Source organism: Lingula anatina, chromosome 7 (genome assembly GCF_051362555.1).
Source record: "Lingula anatina isolate TDL-2025a chromosome 7, LinAna3.0, whole genome shotgun sequence".
NCBI lineage: Eukaryota > Metazoa > Brachiopoda > Lingulata > Lingulida > Lingulidae > Lingula > Lingula anatina.
Window position 1 is genome coordinate 15,221,626 of NC_141773.1, and position 27,691 is coordinate 15,249,316.

Genomic DNA, 27,691 nt, shown 5'->3' on the forward strand with positions numbered 1-27,691 from the left:
ATCTGAGCCTGACCTTACAGGAAATTACGCTGCGTAGAGACACTGGGAAGTGTGTATAGAAACTGCGGCGTGGAAATAGTGTAATCATCGGTATCAGATTACAAGCCGCAGTATTAAAAGGGGGGGGGGAGCTCAGGTGATTTGCTTCAAACATCTGTAACATTTAAATCTCTCGTTGCAATTTTATGATATATATTTATATCAATCTTTCTGCGTTAAGTGATATCCATGTATAATTACAAGATATGATAAATGTGAGTATGGTGGATATGTGGAGGAAAAGCCCCATGCCTCGGGGGCCAAGGTTGCATTGTACGAAGGAATAGAAGGCTGTTCCGTGCAAGGGGGATATCAGACGCATTGCGTTTGATGCGATTGAAAGCAGATTACATACGGGAAACTTAATCCTTGATTTCTTTTCACTCTTTTAAATTTGTTAAAATTTGTGAACCCAACTTAATTGACTTTTGCCTTTTTTGTGATTTTACAGTCAGCGACAATGACAGCACAAATTGACGCTTACTTCCAAAGAAAGGTTCAGCACCGCCCCGCCACAGACGACCTACGGTGTTGGTGGGACAGGGTAATACAGTGGATTGGACCATTTTTGCTATTAGTGGGCTTCATAGCGATGGTACTCCACGTAAATGTAACAGTCAGGTGCTCAGTGAATGGCGACATCGACTTAAAAGCCCTCGGTACAAACGCTTCATCTTTGCAGTCCACGACACTACCCAATGCTGATTTTGTAAACGCACAATGCAGTTCCCAACTTGGATTTCCCACAAAAAGTTTTTCAGGAATTCTGATTGCTCTGGCGTTTATCCTAACTCTAATCGGTAATCTCTGGTTCCGTTTACCGATCACAAAATCTAAAATGAAAACTTTCAAATCAAGGACAGACGGGTCAATAAAGTCAAGTGGAACTCAAGAAGAAATACAACGTATGATATCAGATCCTGGTTCCACTCCTGTTCCTGATGCCTACGATGACTTAAAGAAACAACATGAAGAACTATGGCAATATAGACAGTGTCTAGAAAAGAAACGTTTTCTTGGCAGGTTTTACCTGGCCAAGAGTGTAGTCCAACTGGTGTTTTCCGTTTTGGCGCTAGTGTTCAGTGTGTTTTTTGCGGGTTGGCCATCAATGCACCAGGGGTTGTTTCACTGCACATTGGCAAATGTAAGAGCTGCCTACGTTTGTACACGAACCCTTGGGACATGGTTCATTATTCTGAATGTCATTTACGCCATAGCTGCTGCTCTGTACATAGCTATATTAGTATTTGGTATTGTGTGGTACCTCAAAGAAGGCAGAAAGCCATACGGTCTGGACGAAAACGCAGACAAAATTACTGGCAGACAGAAGTCGACCAACAAGCCCCAGGAACAGGTAAAAGTGCTAATCTGACAATTCCATCATTTATTTATTTATCATACGACACAGTGTTAGAGTATAAAATCCTTGTCTATAGGGTTCACACAAAGCAGGTTTCATACAGTAGTATTTCTGTAATTTCAACATTATATAAAATTAATATTGTCCTTTGAGATTGTTGTGCGAGCTCATTTTTGTTTTCTGAATTGGAATCTAGGTTCAGCAAGTGTGTTTGGTTTCTTCCTTGTATATAGTAAGTTGTTTACATATGCAGAAAGTATAAATAATAATAATAAATGCACGCCTTAAATTACAGGGAATACCGTTAGGGCTAGAGAAGTTGCCGGACCTTTTTATAACCCGTTTCATTCTTTCTCTCTGGTCATTTGCGTCGTTATGGGCAGAAACAATAAGTTGCTATACCATTTCCTTAAATCCATGATAACTATAAACTTTCCTTTTTTTCTACTCTCAAAGCGGTTTTCCATCGTTCATCGACCAAAATTATACTGGTGCCAACACAAAACAAAACTTCTAGCAAAAAAAAAAAGAAAAATGAACAAAAAAAATGAACAAAAAAAAAAAAAAAAAAAAAAAAAAAAAAACATTAGTCAGGTTCCCGGGCCAAAAACTTAATTGGCAACGTTACATGGCCACTTGCGCACATCTTACCCTATCAGGAATCAGGAAATGTTACAGCATTTTCATGGAAATCATAGTCAACTAGGCCAGAAAACTTGTCTTGTTTATTTATTTATTCGAAACTGGGATCAGGTTTCTGTTAAATGGCTCTGTGGCATACGATAAACATACATGGGGATACCCCACTATGCAGAAAATTACTAAATTGTTTTTAACTAATATATTCACGATTTTTCATTGAATGATTATCATATAACATTTTTTAAATTACCTATTTATCATGCTTTTATAGGTTGTTATAGATATGGAAGGGGGGCATAATGCCGCATATGAGGTAAGAAACATTTATAGCTCATGCATTATTCAGGCGAATGTGAGACTTTTAAGTAAAGTAAGAAGACTATTATTTTTATCTCATATTCCCGAAAAGGCAAATTGGGAACAGAATAGAAATAAATAGTATACTGGTGCATATTATTAGTTTGGACCAACTAATCTGTTTCAGGATGTTTCAAGGAGAGGGACAAGGGGAATGTACATAACATTGGCCCTTTGGCTGCAATATGATGTCATGTTTGGGACAAATGTAGCGATTAATATATATTTAATATTATATATTTAATGAACAGTGACAGTGTGAACATCTAGTTTATGTAAATACTTTCTATACAATGACAGGGAGGTAATGATGACCCAGTGCCACGACGACCGCCAGACGGTGAAGCGGAGGTGAGTTTGACCTACTTCAATAAAACCAAACCCTCAGACAGGATTGGTTCAACAGTTTTAGACCCCCTCAAAAGATTGGGATTTGTTGCACAAAAAGTCATTTGGTGTTTGGCTATTTTCTTAGACTGCTAAAATTTGATAAGCAGTTACGCAAAGTGACGTTGATTTAAAATTGGTTTAGAAAGGGTGATTGAAGCATGTACAGTAAAGTGATTGTTACAATTTTATAACAGTATAAAGGCTATTGATCTGTCTTAGTCCTTTTCTAATATAAGTTGTATTATTATTATTATTATTATTATTATTATTATTATTATTATTCAAGACTAGTTCCTCAGGAAGTGAAGGCGATGAGATTGCAGAAGTGCATTCATCCAAGCACGAGCTAGAGGTACAAATATATAGTGATTTCTGTTATTGATTAAGTCTTATATTTAACTGAGTATTTTTGTGTAGAATTTACACATAAAATGTAATATTTTGATTAATTGATGTTACATAATTGTTGAGGGCCCTGAATAGGTGTAATGACTTTATTACTCGCTTGACATTCTCACGACATACCTTATTTTAATGCAATAAAAGGCCCAACTACCACAACGGCAGAGTTATACAGTCTCATCTTTGACGGGACGGTGATGATTCGACTCAAATATGATAGGCCCTATCACAAAACTAATCAATAATCCCCTTAGAAAGATAATTATCTTGAGATAAGGGGTTGGTTTGGAGGGGAATGGTCTTACGAATGTGGTGGATTCAGGGGAAGCTGAACAGTGCCCCGCCTAACATTACTAATACCATTTTATCACTAAGGCAGGCTAACAAGAGGTTTAGAGGACATCGTTAACTGTAAAATATGTAACATTTGTTGCTTTATTGCTATTCACTCCAAGATACGGTATGGTCTGAATCAATATCAAAATAAAGTTTTGACTCTGTATCTCCTTGTAGGTTTGTGTAGAAAGCGATTCTCTTCTTGTCAAACAAAGAGATGTACCAAAGGTGAGCACCGATCATTTTTATAAAATTATCCAACTTTTTTTTTTTTTTTTTTTGTTCCTTTTTGCAACGTAAGCGTTAACAAGAATGGTCATTTTATTCAGTCTTTGGTTTTACATGTAAGATAACAAAAATTGTGCGACAAATGTTTTAGCGAAATGAGAAATTTATACTTATACTTTATACTCTTTTTGGTAAAAACGGCAAACAGTAATACTATATTGACAATCCTATTTCTGTCATTGTTCAGGAAGTCGATACATTTCAAGGAGACGCAGCTTTTATGGTGCGCCTTTTGGAGAGAAACAAGTCCGAGGAAGCGGAGCACGTGACGCGGATGATGTCCCGTCCGTTAAAGGAAATGCTGGAAGGTTGGTCAGCATGCTAGACACTTTTCTGAATACTATGTCTCTGGTGGATTCTACTAATACTTTAAAGAATTAAATACAACAGTCTAGGGAATTATGGAAGATTATAGAATTACGTGAAGTGCCGCACTGCTGATATCAAACAAAATGATACCACAAACATACAGACAGACAGACAGACGTTTATGTACAGCCTGTACAGCCTATACAACAAGGGGTTTATCGCTCTTCATTTTCTGTTAACATGAAAAGCATTTTTCGAATTTTAGGTGTGGTGTTTGATCCAGATGAAATACGAATCCATCATGAAACCATTGAGGATGATGATACGGTCACTGTCAACCTGGAGTGGAATGGGCCGCTCAAAGGGGAATACTCGGGGTTTAGAATAACGGTAGAGAAGAGAACCGACGGGAATTTTGTGGCTGATAACACAGTTCACGTTGTGAAAGCAGAAGTCGGTGAAGAAAGAGAGAGAACAGCGTGTTTGCGACATTTAGAGCGCGGTTCTGTATATAAAGTCCGAATCTTTACTGTATTGGAAAAAGAAGAAGGGGTTTTCAGAACAAGCCAGCCGTCAAAAATAGTCATAGCTACTAGTAAGTATAAGTCATTCGTGTAATTATATGTATTATAATACATATCAAGAAGTGGTCGTATCATTCAACTACACCTCTTTGCAAGGAATATAAATGGTGTTACGTGCATGAATACGCACCGAATGCGAATGCATGCACTTTACGGGCAACGCCCTTTCCTTTGGGGCGCAGATTTTCATCCCGCATTTAACCAGGTTTATAGAACGAATAGGTGCTTCATTCATTATAAGATAATTCTTTCTATGTATCATTGATTTTTTTAATATGTCATCTTCAGAGCCACCCGAGCCCCGTTTATTTGTTCTGAAAAAATCACCTGGAAGATTTGCAAGAAATGACAGGAGGTTAACATTGACCGGTATGGTGGACAAGGGTAATGTGACCTCATTCGTTTTGCAATACAGCGTTTACTCCACCCACGCTAGCACGAGTGGGACTCATTCGAAAACCACCACGAAATCGCGTGCAATTCCGGATGTTATAACAGGCAAAGAGACAGATATCCAAGTGAGAGACCTTCTACCAGGGACACTCTACAGGTGGGTTAGCTAGGTTTTAATGTAGAATCTCCTCCTCCTTAGCAATGGAAGGGCGCATACACATATGTGTAATGGAAAGCTTCGTGGTATAAATTTTTCACATTTTAAACCCGTGTGAACACGTTTCATAACTGATGACGACGAATGTAGGTTAACGTGACTGTAGTTACAGGTAGATCTTCATTAAATGGGTTAACCATTCTTTTCTAGCGCCTCTCCTGTAATCAGATTATATAGTTATATGTGTGATTTGCTTTATGTTATATGTGATTTGCGTCATGTTATTTATGCATGAAGAGGCGGTGTGTCGTCCTTCTATGCTAAAACATTGATTAAAATGAATTGTTTGTATTATTGACCGCTATTAGCAGTTGTAGGACGTGGTTACCACTCACCAAATCTCTGGCTTTCAGATTCATGCTGAAGTGCAGATGTGACTATAGTAAAATGGAAACTGAGGAAAGGCCAATAAACATGGATGCTTCTCACACCGAAAGTGATTTCGTTGAAATAACTGTTCTTACAAGTGAGTGGATAAATGCAATTGTTTTTTTTTTTTTTTTTTTTTTTTTTTTTTTTTTGGGGGGGGGGGGCACAATTTTCAATTGCGATGAATTGGTAAGGTTTGCGATTATAGTTTTAATCAAATGTGTCAGTGCAATACAGTATTTTTAGTCCTTGTATCAGTGCCATGTTTGCATTTAGCTTTTAGCATATGCATTTTTTTTTTTTTGCTGATGCGAACTAGCACATGTACATGTATCACGCACTGTATCAAAAATATATCTTACATCTATTCTCCAGTTCCTGGTGAGGTGAAGAAAGTGGAACTGCAAAAAGAAAGAATGCCCAAATTGGATACTACGACAAGTGTCCCAATACGATGGGTTAAGCCAAAGGGCAGCGTTGACAGATACACTGTGTTCTACAGAGGAAGCCAGGATGAAGTATTCCGACAAGTACTTTCTCACAAAGAAAGCTGTATCTTATACGGGCTCACACCAGGCACCGAGTACACTGTAATTGTTGCAGCGGAGTGTTGTACTGATAACGAGGTAAGAATTAAGCAAAAAATGACAACGATATTACCTAGCAAATAACATGCAAATAATGATAACAGTATACTCATCATTATTATTTTTATATTCCGTATTTTATTCAACGGCAAACTATATTTAAAGGACCAGTGGCTTTACTGGTATAATGCTGGTGATTGTGGCTGATAGTCCCAAATGTCATATACGCAGCGTATATATTGCTTCCTTTGTATGCTTTTTATGAAGGATGTTTAAAAACAGTTTGAGAAGAGTCATAAAAGCTAATGATACATTGTAAAAATTGGCTGATTTACAGTAGTTTATCGATTATACCTAAAGTATAAAATCGAAAATTTCCTTTTTATTAGCTTTGTGAATACCCACCAGCCGAAGGGATACAAGAAAGTGCCGAATCAAATTATATACAGGGGAAGAAGGTCCAGGCAGACATCACACTATACACACGTAAGTCTAGCTTGCAGCAAATTAAGGCTAATGTACTGAAAAAGAACAACCGTACACATATTCTGTCATCCTTTTTTGTTTTCCCTAAATTTCCCAATTACTTTCCCATTGCCTATGTAGGCAGCGTGTCTCTCATTATTCTCTCTAGACCCCGCAAAACCGACAGAAATGGCGGCTGATTCCACCTGTACCAGTATAGATGTCACTTGGGCGAAACCGTTGGGACAAGTGCAGTCGTACCTGGTCTCTTGGAGTGACGGCAGCGGTGACACCGGTCTTAAAGAGGTTCCATGCGACACGTGCACGTATACCATTAATTACCTACAGCCGGGCACCAAGTACACTATATCAGTGCAAGCAAAAAGTAATGGGATTTTAAGTGAGAAGGAAATCATGTCCAAAGTTACAGGTAAATAATTTCCATTCGTCAGATCAATAAATGTATAATGTTTTATTTTAAGAAATATCTTGTATTTAATACTGTGTGTTTTGAAATATTCATTTATACAAATTACAGGCTAATCCATGTTACAAGCAATGTATATAGGTATTTTTCTCAATTGCTCTAGCTTCAGCTGCGAAATGCGCTTTTGATTTAAACGTTCTCATTCAGTAATAAAAAATCTTATCGAATAGTGCCAGACAGTGCAGTTGACGTGAACATTTCCGAGGTCGGTGACGATACATCCAAAGTGAGAGTGACATGGGGACGATTACAAGGGCGTGTTGATTCATATTCTGTAATTTGTATGGACCGAGCCATACAACGAGAATGCTACCGCCGTGAAATAAGAACTGTCAAATCCCAGGATGACCACTCTGTTGAATTGCAAGGTCTTGTACCAGGGCGCTATTATGAAGTATGCATCACCGCCTTCAGTTGGGATGTTCAAGGTCGTAGGGAGGATTTTCAATTCTCTACCAGTAAGCTTTTGTGAATTCCCAAATGCCGGTTTGTTCTTCTCTGTTTCGGAGATTAGTCTGCATTAACCCAAGGCTTCTATGTCCTACTGTGTGCCTACTACTGTAATTTGATTTATAGTTAAGCACAGATATCGAACATTCTGTATATACCGGTAGCAATATCAGTATACCAGTAGTAAAGCTTAGTAGCATATGAGAAGTCAGAGGTAAAGTATGGAACCAATATTAGAGCGTTTTAAATACTAAAACACATTTGCTTATTCTCTAATATATTTTCGTGTGATATGTGATGTCTAAATTTAGAATGTTATGATTGTACATTAAATGTTTGTTACCCCTTACCCAAATGAAATGTTTGCGGCAACGATTTTGCAGCAGTTTGCCGGAAATTATTGCTGCTAATTTGCAGAAATATTAAATTTGCTGCAAATTTCCGAAAAGGAATTGCATTTTGCATCAATATTGCAGCAAATTTACAGCATTTTTGCAGCAGACCTGATATTTTCCTAATGGACTTGATCTCAAAATAAATATCTTTGCCACACTTTCGTATACAGAGCCAAACCCGCCTAAACGTCTCAGGTTAGACGATGAGCCGGGCATGGATCGTTCTGCATTCGAATGGGAACCCCCTGTTGGAGATGTCGAGGAATATGTACTGAGGATCAATCAGAAAGATAGTGACCATTGCCTTGGCGATCACGTCACGACAGCAACTGGCTTTTCAGTAAACGATCTTTCTCCGGGATCAATATATGTGTGTTTTGTGACATCTTACAGTCAAGGAAAAGAAAGTGTCCCGTCATGCATAACGTTCATAACAGGTAAATAAAAGTACCCACATATCTGTAAATATCAGCAGACATATGCTAAAAGACTCACTGAGAAAATAACGTTAAAAGATATAACAATAACTTTGTAAACGTCTGCTTTTACTTAAGCATCATTATGTACTACAGGTATCTTATATATCTGACAATAAAGTAATATGCATTGAATTATCTGCAGCACCTGTTCCCCCAGAAGAAATTCAGTTGGAGTTACGTGATGACACGAGTGTTTTTGTCACTTGGAGATCCCCGTCAGTTGGTCTGTATGATGGGTATACTGCTCGCTGTTACTCCTGTGAAACGGGGGACACAATAATGGAGGTGAAATCGAATCTTGAAAAAGCTGAATTCTGCGAACTCTTTCCTGGAACCAAATACAAGTTTTCAGTAGAATCTTGTTCAAATGGCCGTTTTAGTCAACCTGCAGAAAAACATTACCTAATCAGTAAGTTGGTGAAATTATCTTAATTGTCATTGCTAACATTTTCAATAGAATACACAGTGTGTGGCAGTGTATGTTGATCTTATAAAAGTGGATATTGATAACTTAATAAAATAAAATAGAAACATTCCTGTATGTATTTCTACAGTATGTCACGCTTTACGCGAAAACAACTGTAATTTGCAAACCATCCTCTTTATATCCTAGGACCGGGCAAACCAGTTGTATTAAAACAGGAAAAGTTTGATACGAGAACTATACTCCTCCAATGGTGTCCACCGCATGGCAAAGTTAATCAGTATGTAGTGAAATACACTGGTTTCGGTGAGGACTGCCAAGAGACAATGACGACAGAGGATGCAGGAATAACTCTTTGCAATCTTAACCCTGGAACTCGGTATTCTGGTGATATCATAGCGAGGGTGTTTGATGATGGACGACATTTTGATGGGCTGGTAGAGCACTGGACGGCTGTCACAGGTATCACGACATTTAGCACAGTAACAAATGCTAAACTTATTTAAATGGTTGATATATTGAACATTTGTTTTTGTTGTATGTATCCCAATTCATTAAACTTGTGATGCGCTTTTTATATTCTTTAAGTGTATATAATAATAATAATAATAAGTTTCTCTTATCATACACACGTCTAATAAATTTAATGCATACATATGGAAGAATATATTTCAGCAAAGTAACTTTCTTAAGTTGTAAAAGACCCCCGGGTTTTTTACTACGATTTTTTTAACCGTAAGGCAGACCCCTGGTAGAGAAAACAGCTAGGTTGACATTACACCGGTTCGCTTTTTTTAAAGATCCTGATTGGATAGGAGACTGTGACGTTATGCACCTGACTCTAAAGAGTGTCCAGCTGTCCTGGAGGCGACCAGATGGTCAAGTCAACCATTTCCGAGTATCTTACTGGCCGCGCGGGAAGGCTTACCGCTCGAAATATGTGGAAATACGAGAAACGTGCAAAGTCCTCACAGGTTTGGATCCTGGTACACGTTACGAAGCACAGATCACGTCAGTGTCAAACGGGAGGGAAAGCGATTCTTACCAAATGCAGTTTGACACAGGTATATAATCAAATGTAACACTCTTTGATAGATTTTGCTAGGTAATATTGATCAAAGCTGAAAAATAAACTGTGATTGACTAGTTTCAGTGTAATATACACACTTCATTTGTATGGAATCTGTTGCTTTCTTCCAGGTCCGGATGTGGCATTGGATTTTGCAGAAGCAGGCAAGGGATCGACCCACGTGGATCTAAAATGGAACATACCGCACGGTTCATTTGAATTCTTCATCGTTCGATGGCGGTCACAAGATGAGGCAGGGCTATATGAAAGCACAGAGACAACAAAGACACATCACACCGTTGATGGCTTGTGCCCTGGCGACCGATATGAAGTCAGTGTTGTTACAGTCAGTAACGAGATGGAGAGTGAACCTTGTTTCATTTATGTGCAAACAGGTGGGGTTTTTTTTTATTTTTATTTTTTGGGGAGTTTTAGCACACATTGTTTGTTTGTTTTCCATGATGTCTCGTATCATTTCCCTCTCCATCAGGAATATAACCGAGATGTTTGTTGCATAATAGAATTATGTAGTGCAATTTGACACATACATTTATTAATTCTACAAAAAGAAAATATTATATTTTACCAGACCCAGCACCCATTGCAGATATAGATATTGAACCTTGTATTGATGCTATCAAGTGCAAATGGAGTAAACCCAAAGGCAAAGTTGACGGATACCTGTTGCAATTGAAGGGACCCAAAGATTTACAAACAGGCAAAACATTGCCTCCTATAGAAGTAGAAGAGGTGGAAATTCCTGGATTGACTCCGGGAACAACATACCTTGGTTGTCTATTTACCGTGCGAAATAACCAACGAAGCGAGTCTTATTGTTTCAGTTGTTCCACAAGTAGGTGCAACTGTGTCAAATAAGTTGGATATGGTAAATCATCTATTCCATACAAAATCGCAAACAGGCATGACAAAGTCACTGGAAATAGTATGGCGCATATGGAAGCGGTTAGAACATTACGAGAACAATGTAACCCAGATACCATAATTACAAAATACGACTTAGATAACATCAGAGCCTCTTTGGTCCATGATAATATTTGTATTCTTTTTATTTCAGGGCCAGCCAAATGCACTCCAGAGTGCAGTGACAAGGGTACCAGGTCTTTGAAAATAACGTGGGAACCCGCTGAAGGCGAGATTCGGTATTATGAGATCCAATTGATCAGAGATCATGAATCTGTTCGAATTAAGAAAGTACCTCGAGACAACGATACAGAGACAGCGTTTGATGAACTGCTACCAGGGACTAAATATGAAGTGATAATTCGCACCGTTACTGACAATGCAGACACTGCAAGTGACCCACTGAATGTTTACACAGGTATTGTATATTTGGGTACTTGTGTTTCCCTTATCTGTATTTGTATCTTTACTAACTTCAGTCACAATATTGATCCGGTATAAATTTCCTGACGTAATTAAGTTATAAATATACGTTTGCAGACGAATTAAAACCAGTAAAAAAATATTGTATTTTGTGTCCCCTAACAGATCCAGATGAAGTTGGTGATATCGAGGTACAAACACAGGAACGATCGGCAACTCTTTGTTGGGAACCCCCATCTGGAAATTGGGAAAGTTTCAGGGTTTCTCACTGGAAATACAAAAAACAGGATAAAATTGATGAATACACACACGAATGTGTGTTTGCTCTGGTCGACCTTGAACCAGGAGAAAAGAATTATGTAGAAATCACTACTCTTGTAAACAGTATAGAAAGCAAAGAACGAACGACTACTTTTGTTACAGGTAGGTGTATTTCTTTACATAATGTTTAACTGTAAGGGTCATTTAACACTCAAAAACATGAATTTTAGAACTACATGTAACTTCATCCTATTTATAGAGTTATAATGATTATCTCATATACATTTATCATCTAAGTTATTTTAATTGATAAACTTAATTGTTATGTTTATAATTGTGATTTGATTACCATTTATGCATCTCGACGTATTTTTTGTCCAGTCCCTGCCATGGTTAGTAAAGAAAAGATCCATGTGACAGAAGAAATAAAGTCTTTTAAACTCAAATGGGATCGGCCTGTTGGTCAAGTTGATGGCTATGACATTTTGGTCAAGCAGGAAGACAACGAATCATACAAACCAAACTTTAAAACACCCAAACCAAATGCCTTGATCAATAAAATCACCCCTGGAGTCAGCTACATAATTGAAATCCGATCTTTTAGTGTTGAAAATCACAGTGAACCATGTTGCATCCATCTACAAAAATGTAAGTATACAAATAGAAATTTGAGTCACCATGAAATAGCCTTAAAGCCTATAAAATAGAATGTGTACATTGAGCGTTTTGTGCGTATATGTGAGTTTTTTAAGCGATAAGAATTTAGCCAAGGAAACATTAAATCCTCATGGATTGGTACATTGTCAAAGGAGCATATATTTTGAATTGCCTGGTATTATAACCTAGCCTCACCTTCTATGTTTTGACACTTAATGATATAGATGCATTAGAACGTTAGAACTGAATATTATTGAAATACTTCTTTAGGCGTGCAGCATATGTGATATCCAAATATATTATGGAAAACGTTACTTAATGTTCTTCTGGCTACCTGTTTATACTTGATGATATAACGTGTTACAAAAATACATTTAAGCACCAGCGCCACCCACGCTGCAGAGGGGTGGAGTTATTGCCACCAAGAACACGATTACATTGTCCTGGGACCTCCCAAAAGGAAAGTTTGAACGATATCAGATCTTTTGCAAAAAGGATGTCACTGACAAGAAGGATGGTATTGACACTGGGACATGTTATGACCTTAGTGCAGGGAAGACATATGTAATAAACGATCTGCAACCAAGCACCCATTACATCGGTTGGATCCGTACCCTGTCCAGAGGGGAACTAGAGAGTGAGCATGTGAACTTCGACTGTTTTACAGGTTTGTACTGTAATTTCTAAGATTTGTATTTTGTTTAAAGCAATGTTTACAACTTAGCAACATGTCTAATTACACCTGTTTTGTTGTATAGAACCAGAACCTCCACAGCATTTCACTTGCCTAAAAGATCTTAGAGAAACGACAACATTGACATTGAAATGGGGGGCAAGTAGAGGTGATATTGAAGGATACACACTGATCGTCAGGGACACAGTTGGCAAAGAGACCTTCCATGAACTAAAGCCGAACATCACCAGATACTTAGTAAAAAATTTGACTCCCGGCATGATGTATCATTGTCTGATCTCCAGTACATCACAGGCAGGCGTGAAGAGCAGCTACGTGGAATGCCAAACAAGCACAGGTTCGTAAACGTTATTATTCTATTACATGTGTGTGTTCTTAACAAGCTTGATAATAAGAGTATGGAATAAATTTGATCTGATAGCGATTGGCTATACAAATATAAATTTCAAAGTTTACTTTTGGATAAACATAAATGCATTTAACGAAATGCTCAAGGAAACATGTATCTTGAATGTGTTTTTTCATAAAGGTAATACGAATACATATGTTAACACTACTTGCCTTCAGTTCCAGAAGTTCCAAAAGCCGAATTCATCACCATAAGCTTTCGCGAAGGTGCATATGTGGTGTGTTGGGAAAGGCCACGTGGGGTATTCAAACACATGTCCTTTGAATATTTCCCAACTGACAGTGAAAAAGATCTGAAAACGCTGACGTCAAAAGAGAGTCCGTCACCGCCACTTTCCGTCACCTCTGGAACTATTTATGTCCTGCACGCTTTCTCCGTAACGGATCATGACAAAAGTGACCAATGTGTACTGAAATTTACAACAGGTATGTTTGTTTGCATTCCCACAATTGAACGTTGCGTATTTTATCACCAATGTTCTACGTCCATATTGATTTATGCGTGATGCTGCATTTAAATGGCATTCACCATTTTTATTTTCATATAATTACATAGGCAGTATTTCTAGTTATTTAACGGTGTCGTTTTTAATATACAATTGACTTTTGTAGCGCCAACCAAACCCGTACTATGTGATCAAATGGACATTGAAACAAGGTCAGTCTCCATTAGTTGGGAGCCGGTTCAAGCATTGTGTAGTTACGAAGTGTCTTGCAGACAAGCTGGCATCAACGCCATGAACCCAGAAAGAACAACGGAATGTAGATATAAACTGATGAACTTATTGCCCGCCACAAAGTATGATGTAAAATTAGCAAGCTGTGTAAAGGACAATAAAGGGGAACTACTAAAGAGTGATACAAGCAACTGCACAATATGGACCAGTAAGTCTGTCTTCGTAATAATTGAGATGCGTACATGTATACTTAAAATGCCACTCTCTATCTGTTTATGTGAAGGATGCATATTCTGTTGCGTTCTTCAGAAAAAACACCATTGCTGTTTTTGTTATATATATTCACTGTGACAGCCTGGCATGTCAGAATGCATCATATCCCATCCTGGTTATTGTTGCACGTTATATCTCTTTAGATCCGTCAGCACCAACCAACTTCAAACAGATATGGTCACAGGTGAACAAGAAAAGGCAACCAACATCGGTTAAGCTGAAATGGGAAATGCCAAGAGAAGACATTGATCACTTTGAAATAGTCTATGACGCCCAGGGGGTTGGGCGTAGTCCAGTGAATGTCGAGTGCAGCCTAGAGACTGCCGAAATAGTTGGGTTAGAGCCTGGAACTGAATACAACTGCAGTATTTCGGCTTTTTTAAGCAGTGGACAAAAGAGTGAATGTGCCACGTGTAAGGCTTTTACAGGTATTTATAATTATTGATTTCTGGTTAATAGTAGGTTATAATACCTCTTGTAGAATTATAGGCCTTTGATTGGTCAGTGGCCACCGGCTATTTCAAAAAATAACACTGGTTTGGACAAGGGGACTTTTGGTTATATGACCATGCACTATTACCGTGGACTATAAGTTGATCTGAAGTGAAGGTTTTATTCAAAACCCTCTGATTAGCCAGATTCCACAGAGTGTCTAGAAATTAGACATTCTGTAACAATGCGGTATGGGTCGTGTATGGCATTCATAACGTTTTGAAGTGAATTAGATATTTATAGACCTACACACACTGGAAAGTAGAAGTGTCACCCCTACTGAACCAATACTTAAGGGAGATGAATGACTGTGGAATGATATGCTCCTGGTGTTATGTTATTAACATCAAATTTCACAAAAAGACCAACAGTACAATTCCATGGTACAGCGGTTTTATACTCATTAGTCACATTATACAGGTAAATAGACCAGGCATTATAAGTTTGATTACTCTGATTCAGGGGGGTGACACTTCTATTGTCCAGTGTGTGTAGATATGTAGGCGCACTTATTAAAAAGTGAAAGTTGCCTTTCTTCATACATTTAAGGACAATTGCTATAGTAAACCAAGTAATGCAAAGTCTCTCTCGGGCTACGATAAAAAGTGACCAGTGAGAAGAAAAAAAGACACCTCGCTTCGTGTGGGGACAGTGCGATTTTTTATTCAGTTCATCTTATTCGTACACTTCGTTCATTGAAATGATATCCTAAAGGTTGTGTTATTAGATAACCTGTACATTTGTGAGGTAAAGGTTAAGTACGGTACACTTTTAAATATAAGTTCAGAATTTAATCCTACTTTACAGCGCCCGCAATGCCCGGTACTATTGTAACAGGTACCCTTGTAGCAAGCAACAAAGGTTTATACTTGCAATGGATGCCAGCTGCAGGAGCTGTCCATAATTATATTATCATGTACAGAAGTGCTCAAGTAACTGTCACTGACAATCAAGACGACGGCAGTGCAGATACTCAGACAAAACTACTTCTACAGGGAAGTAACAATGATGAACCGGCGTCAGAAAAAAATCTAGAAATTCTAGACAACGATGAAGAAAAGGCACGTGATGCAAGCTATGAACAAACCGAAACTGTGCAAAGCAAGTGCAATTTAGAAAGGCTTGTTCCTGGCACAAATTATGAAATCCGAATTTTTGCGATAACTCACGGTTATCCTAGTCTGCCACAACAGCTGACACAGGCAACAAGTGAGCGTTACTATTTTATCTTTACTGTATGTACACAATGACCTATCCATACAGTTTACTTTCAATAAAGGGTTATATTTTGTTTTCATTATGTTGTAGATATTCGAAACACAAGCATGTCTCTTTATTAAACATCTATACTATGCAGGAATTTGATACAGTAATTTGATATATTGAGTTGGAATCAAAGTGATGTTTTATGTATTTATTTTATTCCAGAGCCGGGTAAACCTGGGGAAGTTACAAAAAAAGAACAGACAACTAGTGCAGAATCAATATCTCTGTCTTGGGGTGCTAGTGAAGGCAATGTCAGTGGATATGAAATAGAATACGGAAGAGAAGACCGAACCACAAGACAACCATTGAGCTCAAGTACTCCAAATTGTATCATTGATAACATATCGCCTGGTGTTCCCTATAGCTACAAAGTGTATGCTATAAGTAATGGGATGAGAGGCGATCCTTCTCAGTTTGTAGCAGCCACAGGTAGATTTATCATTTCTTCGCACAAGTTTTCAACACACACCATATGCTGCAATGGTGGTTGGGTTACATCAACAACCCTGATTTATTGCACACATGTGAACTAGATCTACAATAAAGTTTTCGGTATGATATGATATGATATGATGTGTTTTAAATATTTCTCAATTCAAAATATACATAGCAAGAACAGTCAACTATATAGCCTATATTCGTTTGTTAAAGTATATATTCTTTAAATGTGTACTGTTATTAAGCAGAAATACTTTTAGATGTTTGTTTTAATTTCAGATCTTCCGTGTCCTGAAAATTTCCGACAGATCCAAAGCGATTTACCCACACGCTCAGTACATTTGCAGTGGGATGCACCGCCATCTATTGCGGCAGCTTCTTGGTCATACACGGTGAAATATCGACGTTTTAGAACTACCGAAGAATACCACAATGATACGGAGGTTAAAGCTCAAAGTCTGAAAGTTACTGGGTTAGTCCCAGGCAGAAAGTACGAATTCTCTCTTCAAGTTACTGGATGGAAAGACACAATCGGCCACTCTACAAGCAAAGAAGTGTTTTGCATAGGAGCAACAGGTACACAAGCTTTCATGCAATGAACCATTTTCTTTACAATGATATTTTCTGCAGACACATCTTGTTTCATACATGTAGGGGGCAAAACTGTTGGTCTAAAAGTTTTGACCATTTTCTAGTTATTTTATGAAACTGGCCACTGGAGCTATACCACATCTGGTCGTAAAGGTTTGTTAAAACTTAAGTAATATATCAGTCATCCACTCGGTGTCAACCAATGCAACATTATCAGCACCACTTAAGCAATTGCTGACTTAATTGGGTAAATAACTAGACCAGATATGTTGAAAGTATATGTGTTTCGTAATACCAATGGGCAGAAATGTATAAAAGATGGATTTTTTACAACCATAGGCGCTGAACATCCTACGTACGTACTCATACCTGTACCATAATATTTTTTCTTTCTATACAGATCCAGAACCAGTCCATGGTCTTATATGGGATACGTTAACCAACACATTATCTTGGGAAAAGCCTGACGGTGATATTTGTAGATACGATGTCACCGTTGAGGTGGGAGAAAATAAGAATATATCCCGCACAACGACCTGCAGACATAAAGTGGAAACTATTGAAAGGGGGGAAACCTATGTTTTCAGTGTAGCGGCCATCAGCAATGAAATAACAAGCAAGACGATTTTAAAAACGATCACGATAGGTCTGTCTTTCACATCTGTTCTTATTTGACATTATCTCAAAGTCCATGACATACGGGCACACATACCATTAGATGAAATGCACTTCATTAATTCATTGAACAATGTTAGACATCGCATGTAGAAACATAATACTGTATATTCTATATTTATGATATTGTGATAATTTTCTTTAATTTTAGCCCCTGGCAACCCGGAATTCGTACAAGAAAATTTAGTGGTGACAACAACCTCCATCACCCTTAACTGGAATCCTCCTGGCGGAAAAGTAAAACACTACGCTTTATATCATCAACTTGTAGATGAAGAAATGGGTTATTTCACAAAGTGGTTGTCCGGTGGCGAAAAAAAGGATATAGTAGAAGGTCGTTTTAAAATATTGGATAACCTTCAGCCAGGATTGAAGTACCGCATAAGAGTATGCGCTGAGGTAGATGGTGCAAGGGACGAGAAAGGTGACACCATCGAAGTTGCAACAAGTAAGTTATTTTTATTAAGCTAAACAACTCTTCCGATTAAGAAAAGCAGAAACTATTTTATATGTTTATACTGCTCAATAACTTTATAATAAATCGACCATCTCTTTATAGAAGTATGCACAATGTTTGGACTTAACTATCAAATATCATTATACAAATGACCATATAAAAAAGGAGGTGAAAAATAAAATTGACACCCCCAAGAGTCACTCACTATCATGCTTGTCAGCCTGTCGTAACCAAACATGCTTCACAACGCCTCTCCATTGAGTAATAAATGTCTGGAGCGACTGCCATGAAATGAACATTTCTACTTGAGCGAGGCTTTGAGCGAGCTTATTATAATATCTTAATTCTGATATGATCATGGGGTGATTTCGCTGAAATGATTGAAGTGATCCCATAAGGGTGCATATCTGTAAAAATAGACCAGTTAATAAGTCCTTTCTGTGGACGTTTCTCAGCAGCTGAAATTCTTTTAGAAACACTTGCACGATGAGAACTTACATTGTTTAATTGTAGAATAGTTCCATGACTTAGCTTACAGGAGAATGACATAACATGCTTATCAGGTTTTCATTTCTGTAGCAGAATCCGGTGAGATAGCCATTTATAATGTAGGCTAAGGGGGGAGAAAACCCACCGCACCATTACTGGTCGCACTGCCTGGAGTATCAATATCTTAAGAATAATAATGTTTATTCTTGTAATTAAACGTTGCATAGTATATGTAAGTTATGAAAGCAACTAAAATAAGAATTCAGTGATTTAAATGTAAAATCTAAACTGCCTCTTTAAAATAGTTCATTGCCACAAAATCGTTCAATTAATATTAAAATATTAAATCAATCGGTTTCCTTAAAAGAATTTAATAACATAAAATGGTTCAATTTATTAAAGTACATGTATGATATCAGTCATTTTCTTTAAGATAATTTAGAGTTTGTACATTAAAATTTCGAAGGACCAGTGAGATAAAAGTCTTTGGAGATGTAACAGATCTAACATTTGAGATATAGACGTTCCAAAAGTGTCTCAGAGAATGCAAATGTTTTTTTTTACTTTTCTTAATTAATGATTCAGTGTATGCTCTTCAGTACACATGCTTCTAAACATTTTAAGGCATAAGTAATTGAACCTGCTTTGCAAGGGGACAGAGTTTGTTTCTTTTATTTGTAATGTTTAGGGGTACTAGATATTCAAATTCAATAGCTTAATGCTAATATCGTTTATTTTCTAAGGGTTCAAAATTTTCAGCTTGGCACTTATGTCTCTATATCTCTCAGTCAACATCCCCTCCCTCTCTGTGGCTTGGTCGCTACTTTTATACTCTATTATAATGTACATTTCAAATGAACTTCCATAACTGACATGTAACATGTCATGCCTATATACATTAACTTAATTGTAGATACATTAAAATTAAATCTTGATTTACATTTTAAATGAACTTCTCTAACTGACATGCAACATGCCATGTCTATATATATTTGAATAATTAAAACTTAAACAAATATGCGTACCTAATGTATGCAAATTTAGAAAACTATCAGTACAATTAGTGGCTCACTATTCAGCACAATTAATGGTTCACTACAATATGTTGCTATTGCTTTGGTGGGGTGCACTTGGTTAAGGGGCTGGTACATGGCCCTCTCTGAGTGATGTGTTGAATATTGCAAGGATTGGAGCTGAATACGAAGGAAAGTCATGTACAATCCAGGTTGGGATCTCATCTTGTCCTAATGATTTGTTCAATAAGACCTTCTCCTTATCTCCAGGTAGTGTACCTGCTTCCTCGTAGACATTCGGTCCCATACAAACGAAGTCACGTCACAGATTGAAGAAGCAAATTGATTGTCTCCACAGATCCTTTTTATCCCCATTGCATTCGATCATTATTGGCCAGATTTTGCAGGTTGTTGTTTTAATTGTTTTGTCAGTCAGCGCCTTGGTTTAATTTCTCCACTGTCTTCATGTGCTATCGCTTATGTGTTTCATCTTTGCTTCATCGCATTTTCCCTCAATACTTATGAAAGCCTATTGGTTTGGTTTCTGTATTGACGATAGACGGCTTACAACGGTTTCTATCAGTCATTAATGGTAGTGTGAGTGGCCCTTCTGGGGGATATTTGCAGTGCTCTAGTAGTGACTAAAAAGTTTCATATGAGATACAAGTAAAGAAAATAGTCCCGAGTTTGGTTTGTGACACAAGGTGGAACTGGCCTATGTTTGTTGGATTACTCCCTGTTAGCGTTACCCATTAACTCAGTCTGTAAATTACTGAAGGACTTATACATGTATCTAGTCTTCTGACAGTGTCCTACATGTCAAAGCCTGTCTATATGTCTCCCTCTTTCCTCCAGAGACAAACCACGGCGTTGTGGCATGGGTATAGGATGTGTCAGTCAAAGCTCTTGTAATGCTATTCAGTTACTTGATTTTATAATTTTACAACCCCAGGAAGTTAGGAGGCCGAAGAGTCTTGTCCAACTTTTTACGTATTTCACTCCATAAAAAATCATTATTATTATTATTATCATTATTACTTTAAATGTGTACAAAGTTAATTTTATTCCATTATTACAGATTAAATAGAAATTTGTCATCCAATACGGAATGATGGTTTGGTCCTAGAATGGCAAAATTTTATAAACATTACGCATTGTTCAAACTTTTGCATCTTAAATATTTGGTCTTTAAACCTTCTTTGGGTAGTATATTATGAACACGTGAAAATATTTATTGTATACGATTTATTGTTTTAGTAATTAACATGATAAACATTGTTTTAACTATTTATTGCCCTATCTTTTCTAGAGCCTGAAAAGCCGCGCATTGAATGTGATCTATCCAGTAAAATCCTTGTCTTACGATTCACATGTGATGGCAGAAAGGATTGCTATGAAGTACTTTATAAACTCTACGAGACTAAAGTGTACCAATTTCGGTACTTTGTAAGCAACACAAAGATTTCAAACGAGAGGGCAGATTTGTTTGAATGGCAATCTGGGCGTGTTTATAATGTGGAGGTGAGGAGCATAAGTTATTATCAGAAGGACTTGGAGGTCAAGAGTGATCCAGTTACGCTGACAATACATACAGGTAAACCAGTTATTATGAACTTTGTAAATAGACAAACATTATGCAGTTTAAGTTTTGTATACAATTTAAACAGGTATCCTGTACTAATGCCTGTTTAGTTGTTTCCAGAACTTCACAAAGCTGTTAAAACAGACTTGCAACTTATGCCATATGAAAATGAAACTAAATGTTCTTTCTTGTTGTCGCACCAATCATTTAACAAGCCAGTGCTTAAATGTTGTTACAGAGCCTTAGATCACAAGACCTTCTAAGTCATATGGGTATCGTGGAACATCTGGGTTTTATTCTCCGCCAAATACTGCATAATACATATTAAACCTTGATTACAGTACCATCAAAACCAATCGTTAGATACGAAGCATCAGCGACTGACTTGACAGTGAAATGGCTCAAGATAAATGAACCAGGTGTAGACAAAATCACGATTAAGTATTGGCAAAAAGGAGATACAAGTCCTTCACAGTTGCCTGATATGACTGACGTATCTGCGACCACCGCCAGCATACATAATCTCCGCCCAGGCACCACGTATATACTAGAAGTCACTTTCCACTGTGGAGACAAATCAAGCACAAGTGGTCCGATTGATATCATGACTGGTAAGTATATTATTAGAAAAACCAATGTATAGGTACTTCTCCATAATACAGGCATAAACGTTTATATATTTTTTTCAATGTACGGGGTTGTTTGCAGGAATGTATGTATTAGACCAGGGTCCCTAACTCGAAAGCATCGCGTATTGCGAATAGCGATATTACATAAGAGGCTACAATGTATTATATGGGGCGAGTATGGGCGAGTTATGGAATCAAGACGCTTGAGCTCGGTCGCAATGTGCGATGCTTTCGAGTTACTGGGCCCAGTTTGGAAATATTTCTATATAATGGTGTCCTCCACTATATGGTTCCTTATAGACGTGAATTATTTAAAAGTCGTAGTATATTTTTTTCAAATAATATCTGAATTGTAAACGTAATTTTGTGGGGTCATGGCATGTTGTGATCAGGATGAACACTATGTCAGTATTTCGAGGTGTTTCTCACGATGAACTCATGATTGCTGAACATGTATGCCGTTTTGGGGTTCACATTAGGAATACAAGTATAGGGAAATGCAGTGTACATCGTAGCAGACACGTTAAACGCTTGCTCAATAACTAGAAATAATAAGTATTAGGAATAGTATTATCGTTTTTATGAGAGTGCAATTTTGTTCAGTTGTAAAACACTGAGATATAGACAAGTGATTCTCACACTGGATCTTACGTTTGAAACGGAGATCACGACCTTTTGACTTCATCAAAAAAATTATTGTCGCCTTCTTCAGGTGAACCAGCGTTGAGCTTGAAATCCAAATTGTAGAAAAGTAGAGGGTATGGTATGATCAATAAGTCACATATAATTTAATATTACGAAAAGTTATATATCATTGTTGATAAAAAGCCTAACCCAACGCCATTGCAGCCAGTTCCTCATATTCAGTTGGAATTCAACTTTTTTGCAGAGCTTGTTCCTCCAGCAACGGTTTACCACACGTTAGTATCTGCTGTGTCGGCCAACATTGAATGGGAGAAGCCGAGAGGCCAGTATGACAACATCGTCGTCACTCTCACAGACTTGGCAACTAAAAAAACAACTGAGAAAAAAACAAAGGAACTCAGCATAAAGTTCCCTGGTCTCCGCCCTGCCACTTCCTACCGTGTAGACGTCTTGACGGTAAAAGGACCAAATGAAAGTGATGTCAGGTCTCACAATTTTCATACAGGTATATGTACTGTGTATACATTTTGAAAACCAAAAAAAATCCCCATTTTAATCAGTTTGTCAAAACTGCTGCATTTAATCCATTTTGAAAAAACACATGAAAATAGACAATGTAATATGCTCTCACCATTAAATTTGATTAAACAAGTAGGGAACCCTACATTTTATAGATACACAGATAGATCATATCCCCATATAAATTGTTGTGTACATTTACAGCTCCTTTGCCCCCCACGGGTATATCTGTCAACCCCGGGGCGAATACAGCAAACATATCGTGGACCTATTCAGATAAACTGGAGGACGGGAGCATCACTTTTGAAATCAGGTATTGGGAAGTGACCTCTCGAGGATCTGAAGACTGCCTGACAGTGTCTTCTAAAACCTTGGAGACAACACTTAAGTCATTAACACCAGGGTCACAGTACATGGTACAAGTGAAGACCGTCTTTCAAGGAACGAGGAGTGACGGTTTCAAGGAGGCATCGTTTAGCACCGGTAAATAACTTATTGTCAAGCATTTTGTAGTGTTTGGTAATGATAGAATAGTAGCAAGAGAAACCCATGGCTTTGTTTAGATTGCACTTGTTTTATTATTGCCATTTATTGGTTCCGGATTGTACATATAGTGTTTATACAAAGAAAAAAATTGACCTTGTGGTAAACATTGTTGCAGGTTGTATATGTGCATATTCCTGGCAATTTTGTTACGATTACGCTAAACAGTCACTCAACATAAAGTTATTATGGCTCAAGTATGCCTGAATCATACTGTTGATTTTAATTCTTAAATGGAATTATAACTATGAATACGCAATTAAATGATACATCCGTTGAATCTTCTCTCTGGTTTCTATAGCCCTGCTTTCCCTTTTTTTATGGGTTAAAGCAAAACATGTGGTTTATTGAGTATTTACACAGGACTTACTGCGAGAAGAATGCACTTGTGATTTTATTTTATTATTTCAGAGCCACCTGCTGTAAGTAATGTACAAGTGCAAGGGTTTTCCACCTATGCCGACGTGTCCTGGAGGCCGCCTAGTCATGGAAAGGTCAAGAGTTATGATATCCTATTTTGGCCTGCTCACAACCCATCAGCAAAGCGCAAGACCACGGTTCAGTATCCTGCAGTCAAGGGATCAATTATTGACCTTAAACAAGGGACCAAGTACATCGTGGAAGTGAAATCCAGTGTTGAAGGGCGCGAAAGCCAAGGTGGCGATAGGAAAACGTTTTATACAGGTAAGGCGTGATGGGGAAATTGGATATATATATATATATATATATATATATATATATATATAGGTATATATTCCAATCTCCCACCTCGCGACACTGTGTGTGTGTGTGTGTGTGTCGGAATATGTCTGTCTGTATATCGGAACAGGCCCATACCTGCATAATATAAGGTTTAGCCCATATCGGCCCATTCCAATAGCTTGTTTTTTGTAAGTATTCATCGTTATTTGTAATTGCATATATAGGCATATATTTATTTCAATTCTGATTAAATTGTTTAATTTAGGTTTTGTAAAAACAATAGAATATATTTACATCCGTCAGCGATGCAATTTGTGTATAAACCATGAAAATACACACTGTTATAAGACATCTTATTCCGGTTCCCTTTCTCAATTTCCGCTTCTTCCACCTAGTTCCATCACCGCCGTGGATTGGCAGTATTGATGCTGCACCAGATTCAATCAAACTCAAATGGAGTAGAAAGGAGGATGAACCAGATGTCACCGATGCAGTAGTCACATATCGTATACCTGGCTTTACTCAGAAAATAACTGAACGTTTATCTACGAGAGAACCCCAGCAGCTGTTGATATATTCTCTGATGCCAAACACACGTATTGAAGGCTATGTTGAACTGGTGTGCGGAGATAAAACCAGCGACAAGACAAATTGGTCAGCAGCAACAGGTATGTTACAGCATCACCTGCAGTAAGGTTCCAGTTGTGTTTTTAAAGCAAAAAAAATCAAGTTAATAATGTCCCGTCATACATTTTTATTTTCCTTTAAACATCCTTTCATCTTCGCGCTTTATTCTTCAGACTAAGACATGCAAGGTTCATCAGCCTTGGCTGTCTGGTTACAGTTTTAGTAACATGCATTGCTATATAAATTGACTGAAAACTTTTTAAAGTGTCAGATTTGATTTGCTGCTTTTAGATCCCATTAAACCAGGAAGTATACATGTAGGCTGTATATCAGAAACAACAGCTAATTTGTCGTGGGCAGATAACGGTATTGCAGGGACTGTAGAATATCGTGTTGATTATAAAGAGAAATCAGGGGCGAAGCGGTTTACGAAGGGTACATATGTACCCAACCTGAAACTGACAGATTTGGAACCTGGGACAGAGTACATGGTGGCAATATCAACTGTGATTGACGGTACTGACTCTGAAGCCAGAACCACAACAGAATTCACCACACGTAAGTAATCTGGAGTTGATAACACAGCTTCGTTTGTGCTTATGAGCGCCTGAGTTTTGATATTGCTTTGAATCTTTGAAATAAAACGTAGGTATTCAATTATCACATGCTAATGTACTTCCCCCCTTCCATGCAGGTTTATACAATAATAATAATGATAATAATAAAACCATTCTGGGCATACTTATGTGAGGTGAAATCCCCAACGTTGTTTACCGTATTTAGGAAAAATCATAACTTGAACGTAATACACCCGAAATTTCGTAACCATGCAGACACATTTAAGTATTTGTAACGCCATTGTATACGCTGTTCACTGTTAACATGGAATCAAATGCCCTGTCCGATATTTGTATATAAATTTCAACTCCAATAGGCCCAGGCCAACCAGACGCTGTAAAACTTGTGGGTAGTCCAGCTGCGGAATCGGCCCCCATTAGTTGGAAACCTCCTGCGGGTGTTGTGGATCACTACCGCCTTGAATACAAAACAGACAAAGGTGAACCAGTGACTAAAATGATACGTGGCACTGAATCGAGCTATGAATTGGCTAATCTTATCCCTGGAACTAACTATACCATTGCACTATGCTGCGTACGCCACAAAAAAGAAAGTGAGATATACACGTTCGCATTTACAACAGGTACGGTCCGGTTATGTTGTGTATTACTTATTCCAACATGATTAAGAGAGTACAAGTATACAGCATAAATGTATATATTCCATTTTTATTTTCGCTAATTTATTAATTTATTCTGAAAAAATAGACCTGTCCATATATATATGTATGTTAAGTTGAGGGACGCACCGATGGACTATCGTGTATCTTACGAGTTAGGTTTTAATTTCACATCAATTACATCGATTGTTTTTCTTTGCCCAATAACAGCACTTGATGTGCCTATCATCACAGCCCAGCCTGACAGCACCGCCATATTGTTATCTTGGAGCCAGTATAAGGGAAATGCTGAAAGCTTTGAGATCACTTGCCAAAGTCAACATGATGAAGATGAGAAGCAAAGTGTGGTACTCCCTGGCGACATACGCAATCATACATTTAAAAACCTCACTGTAAATACCAGGTATTCTGGGAAAATATGGGCAAATCTTGGACCCCAGAAGAGTGAAACTACTGAATGGGAATGTTTGACAACTGCTAAACCGCCAGCAGGTAAACTGAATTATATATTTTTGTCCCTTTACTTCTTCATATCATGTTACTGTTCTCTGGGTTTAGTATCCAATTGTTTTTTGGTGATAAATTTTCTGGATATCTTATGCACAGTAGTTATGCACCGTGTATGGACTCAGTTGAGATCTTTTGTATTTGTTGTTCAGTTATATTTGTTATTCTGTTGTCTTTTCTACTATAACTACTATTGTTTGGCAGAACATGTTGCATTTACAAAGTGTGCCTTATGCATGTCATTTTATATGTTAGTTCCCAGTTCCCCTTCAAGGGTATTAGGACTCACATGTGCATACCCATGGAGATAAAAATGTTGGAAAGAGTTATGGCTGTTATTGTAACTGTTATTGTAACTGAGTGCATGACACAACTTATGAAATTATGTGCCGAAAGGTGGATTTTTTTTATTGTTGTACCAGTAACGTGTACAGAAATACTTTAAATCTATCCGTGTTTAATATATGATTAAAATATTTTCAGATCCGAGACCGACTGGTGCAAGTGCAAAACCAGAAGCGGTATGTGTATTATCTGTCCGTTTGTAAACATTAGTCTGTAATGTTTCTTCTGATTAATAATCAGGGGCGGATCCAGAGATATTTTCTGACTGTCTTCCAAATTATCTTTGTTGATTCATTTCCTGTTGTTACTCTTGTTGTTCTTGTTGTGAAGTTAATTTTTATTGAATAATCACCATTATCGTTAATCACTTGGACACCAATGCTAACATATGTTAATTATTCTTTTCAAGCGCATATCATTCAGTCTAAAATTGATCAAAAAGGAAGGCAAAGTTTCCGAAGGTGCAGAAGCAGGACATGGCCATCTTAGCCTGGTGGTTGTCGTGAAGGGCGCAAGGGCCCTTCCTAACACTAGACGAACGAGTAAATTTGACACTTATTGTTCTGGGTAAGTAAGGC

At 37.6% G+C, this 27,691-nt stretch overlaps 1 protein-coding gene across 1 annotated transcript in view; it reads left to right on the forward strand.

Moving 5' to 3' along the window:
- The window catches only part of LOC106162343 (tenascin-X), a 34,826-nt gene that overhangs the window by 4,092 nt on the left and 3,043 nt on the right, over positions 1-27,691 (forward strand). Inside the window, exons 2-44 of the mRNA XM_087017413.1 lie at positions 491-1,393; positions 2,313-2,354; positions 2,699-2,749; positions 3,075-3,140; positions 3,704-3,754; positions 4,002-4,122; positions 4,389-4,718; positions 4,996-5,257; positions 5,671-5,783; positions 6,062-6,312; positions 6,663-6,759; positions 6,908-7,168; positions 7,396-7,683; positions 8,241-8,507; positions 8,692-8,958; positions 9,163-9,435; positions 9,774-10,037; positions 10,174-10,437; positions 10,632-10,895; positions 11,118-11,381; positions 11,552-11,809; positions 12,029-12,295; positions 12,684-12,971; positions 13,063-13,335; positions 13,566-13,832; positions 14,019-14,291; positions 14,500-14,784; positions 15,656-16,057; positions 16,277-16,543; positions 16,832-17,128; positions 17,544-17,789; positions 17,970-18,266; positions 21,087-21,371; positions 21,701-21,970; positions 22,878-23,138; positions 23,357-23,635; positions 24,107-24,379; positions 24,793-25,065; positions 25,316-25,582; positions 25,959-26,225; positions 26,472-26,753; positions 27,252-27,289; positions 27,523-27,680. Of these exons, the coding sequence (XP_086873539.1) occupies positions 500-1,393; positions 2,313-2,354; positions 2,699-2,749; positions 3,075-3,140; positions 3,704-3,754; positions 4,002-4,122; positions 4,389-4,718; positions 4,996-5,257; positions 5,671-5,783; positions 6,062-6,312; positions 6,663-6,759; positions 6,908-7,168; positions 7,396-7,683; positions 8,241-8,507; positions 8,692-8,958; positions 9,163-9,435; positions 9,774-10,037; positions 10,174-10,437; positions 10,632-10,895; positions 11,118-11,381; positions 11,552-11,809; positions 12,029-12,295; positions 12,684-12,971; positions 13,063-13,335; positions 13,566-13,832; positions 14,019-14,291; positions 14,500-14,784; positions 15,656-16,057; positions 16,277-16,543; positions 16,832-17,128; positions 17,544-17,789; positions 17,970-18,266; positions 21,087-21,371; positions 21,701-21,970; positions 22,878-23,138; positions 23,357-23,635; positions 24,107-24,379; positions 24,793-25,065; positions 25,316-25,582; positions 25,959-26,225; positions 26,472-26,753; positions 27,252-27,289; positions 27,523-27,680 (10,763 nt within the window). The 5' untranslated portion in view covers positions 491-499. The remainder of the gene's footprint in view (positions 1-490; positions 1,394-2,312; positions 2,355-2,698; positions 2,750-3,074; positions 3,141-3,703; positions 3,755-4,001; positions 4,123-4,388; positions 4,719-4,995; positions 5,258-5,670; positions 5,784-6,061; positions 6,313-6,662; positions 6,760-6,907; positions 7,169-7,395; positions 7,684-8,240; positions 8,508-8,691; positions 8,959-9,162; positions 9,436-9,773; positions 10,038-10,173; positions 10,438-10,631; positions 10,896-11,117; positions 11,382-11,551; positions 11,810-12,028; positions 12,296-12,683; positions 12,972-13,062; positions 13,336-13,565; positions 13,833-14,018; positions 14,292-14,499; positions 14,785-15,655; positions 16,058-16,276; positions 16,544-16,831; positions 17,129-17,543; positions 17,790-17,969; positions 18,267-21,086; positions 21,372-21,700; positions 21,971-22,877; positions 23,139-23,356; positions 23,636-24,106; positions 24,380-24,792; positions 25,066-25,315; positions 25,583-25,958; positions 26,226-26,471; positions 26,754-27,251; positions 27,290-27,522; positions 27,681-27,691) is intronic.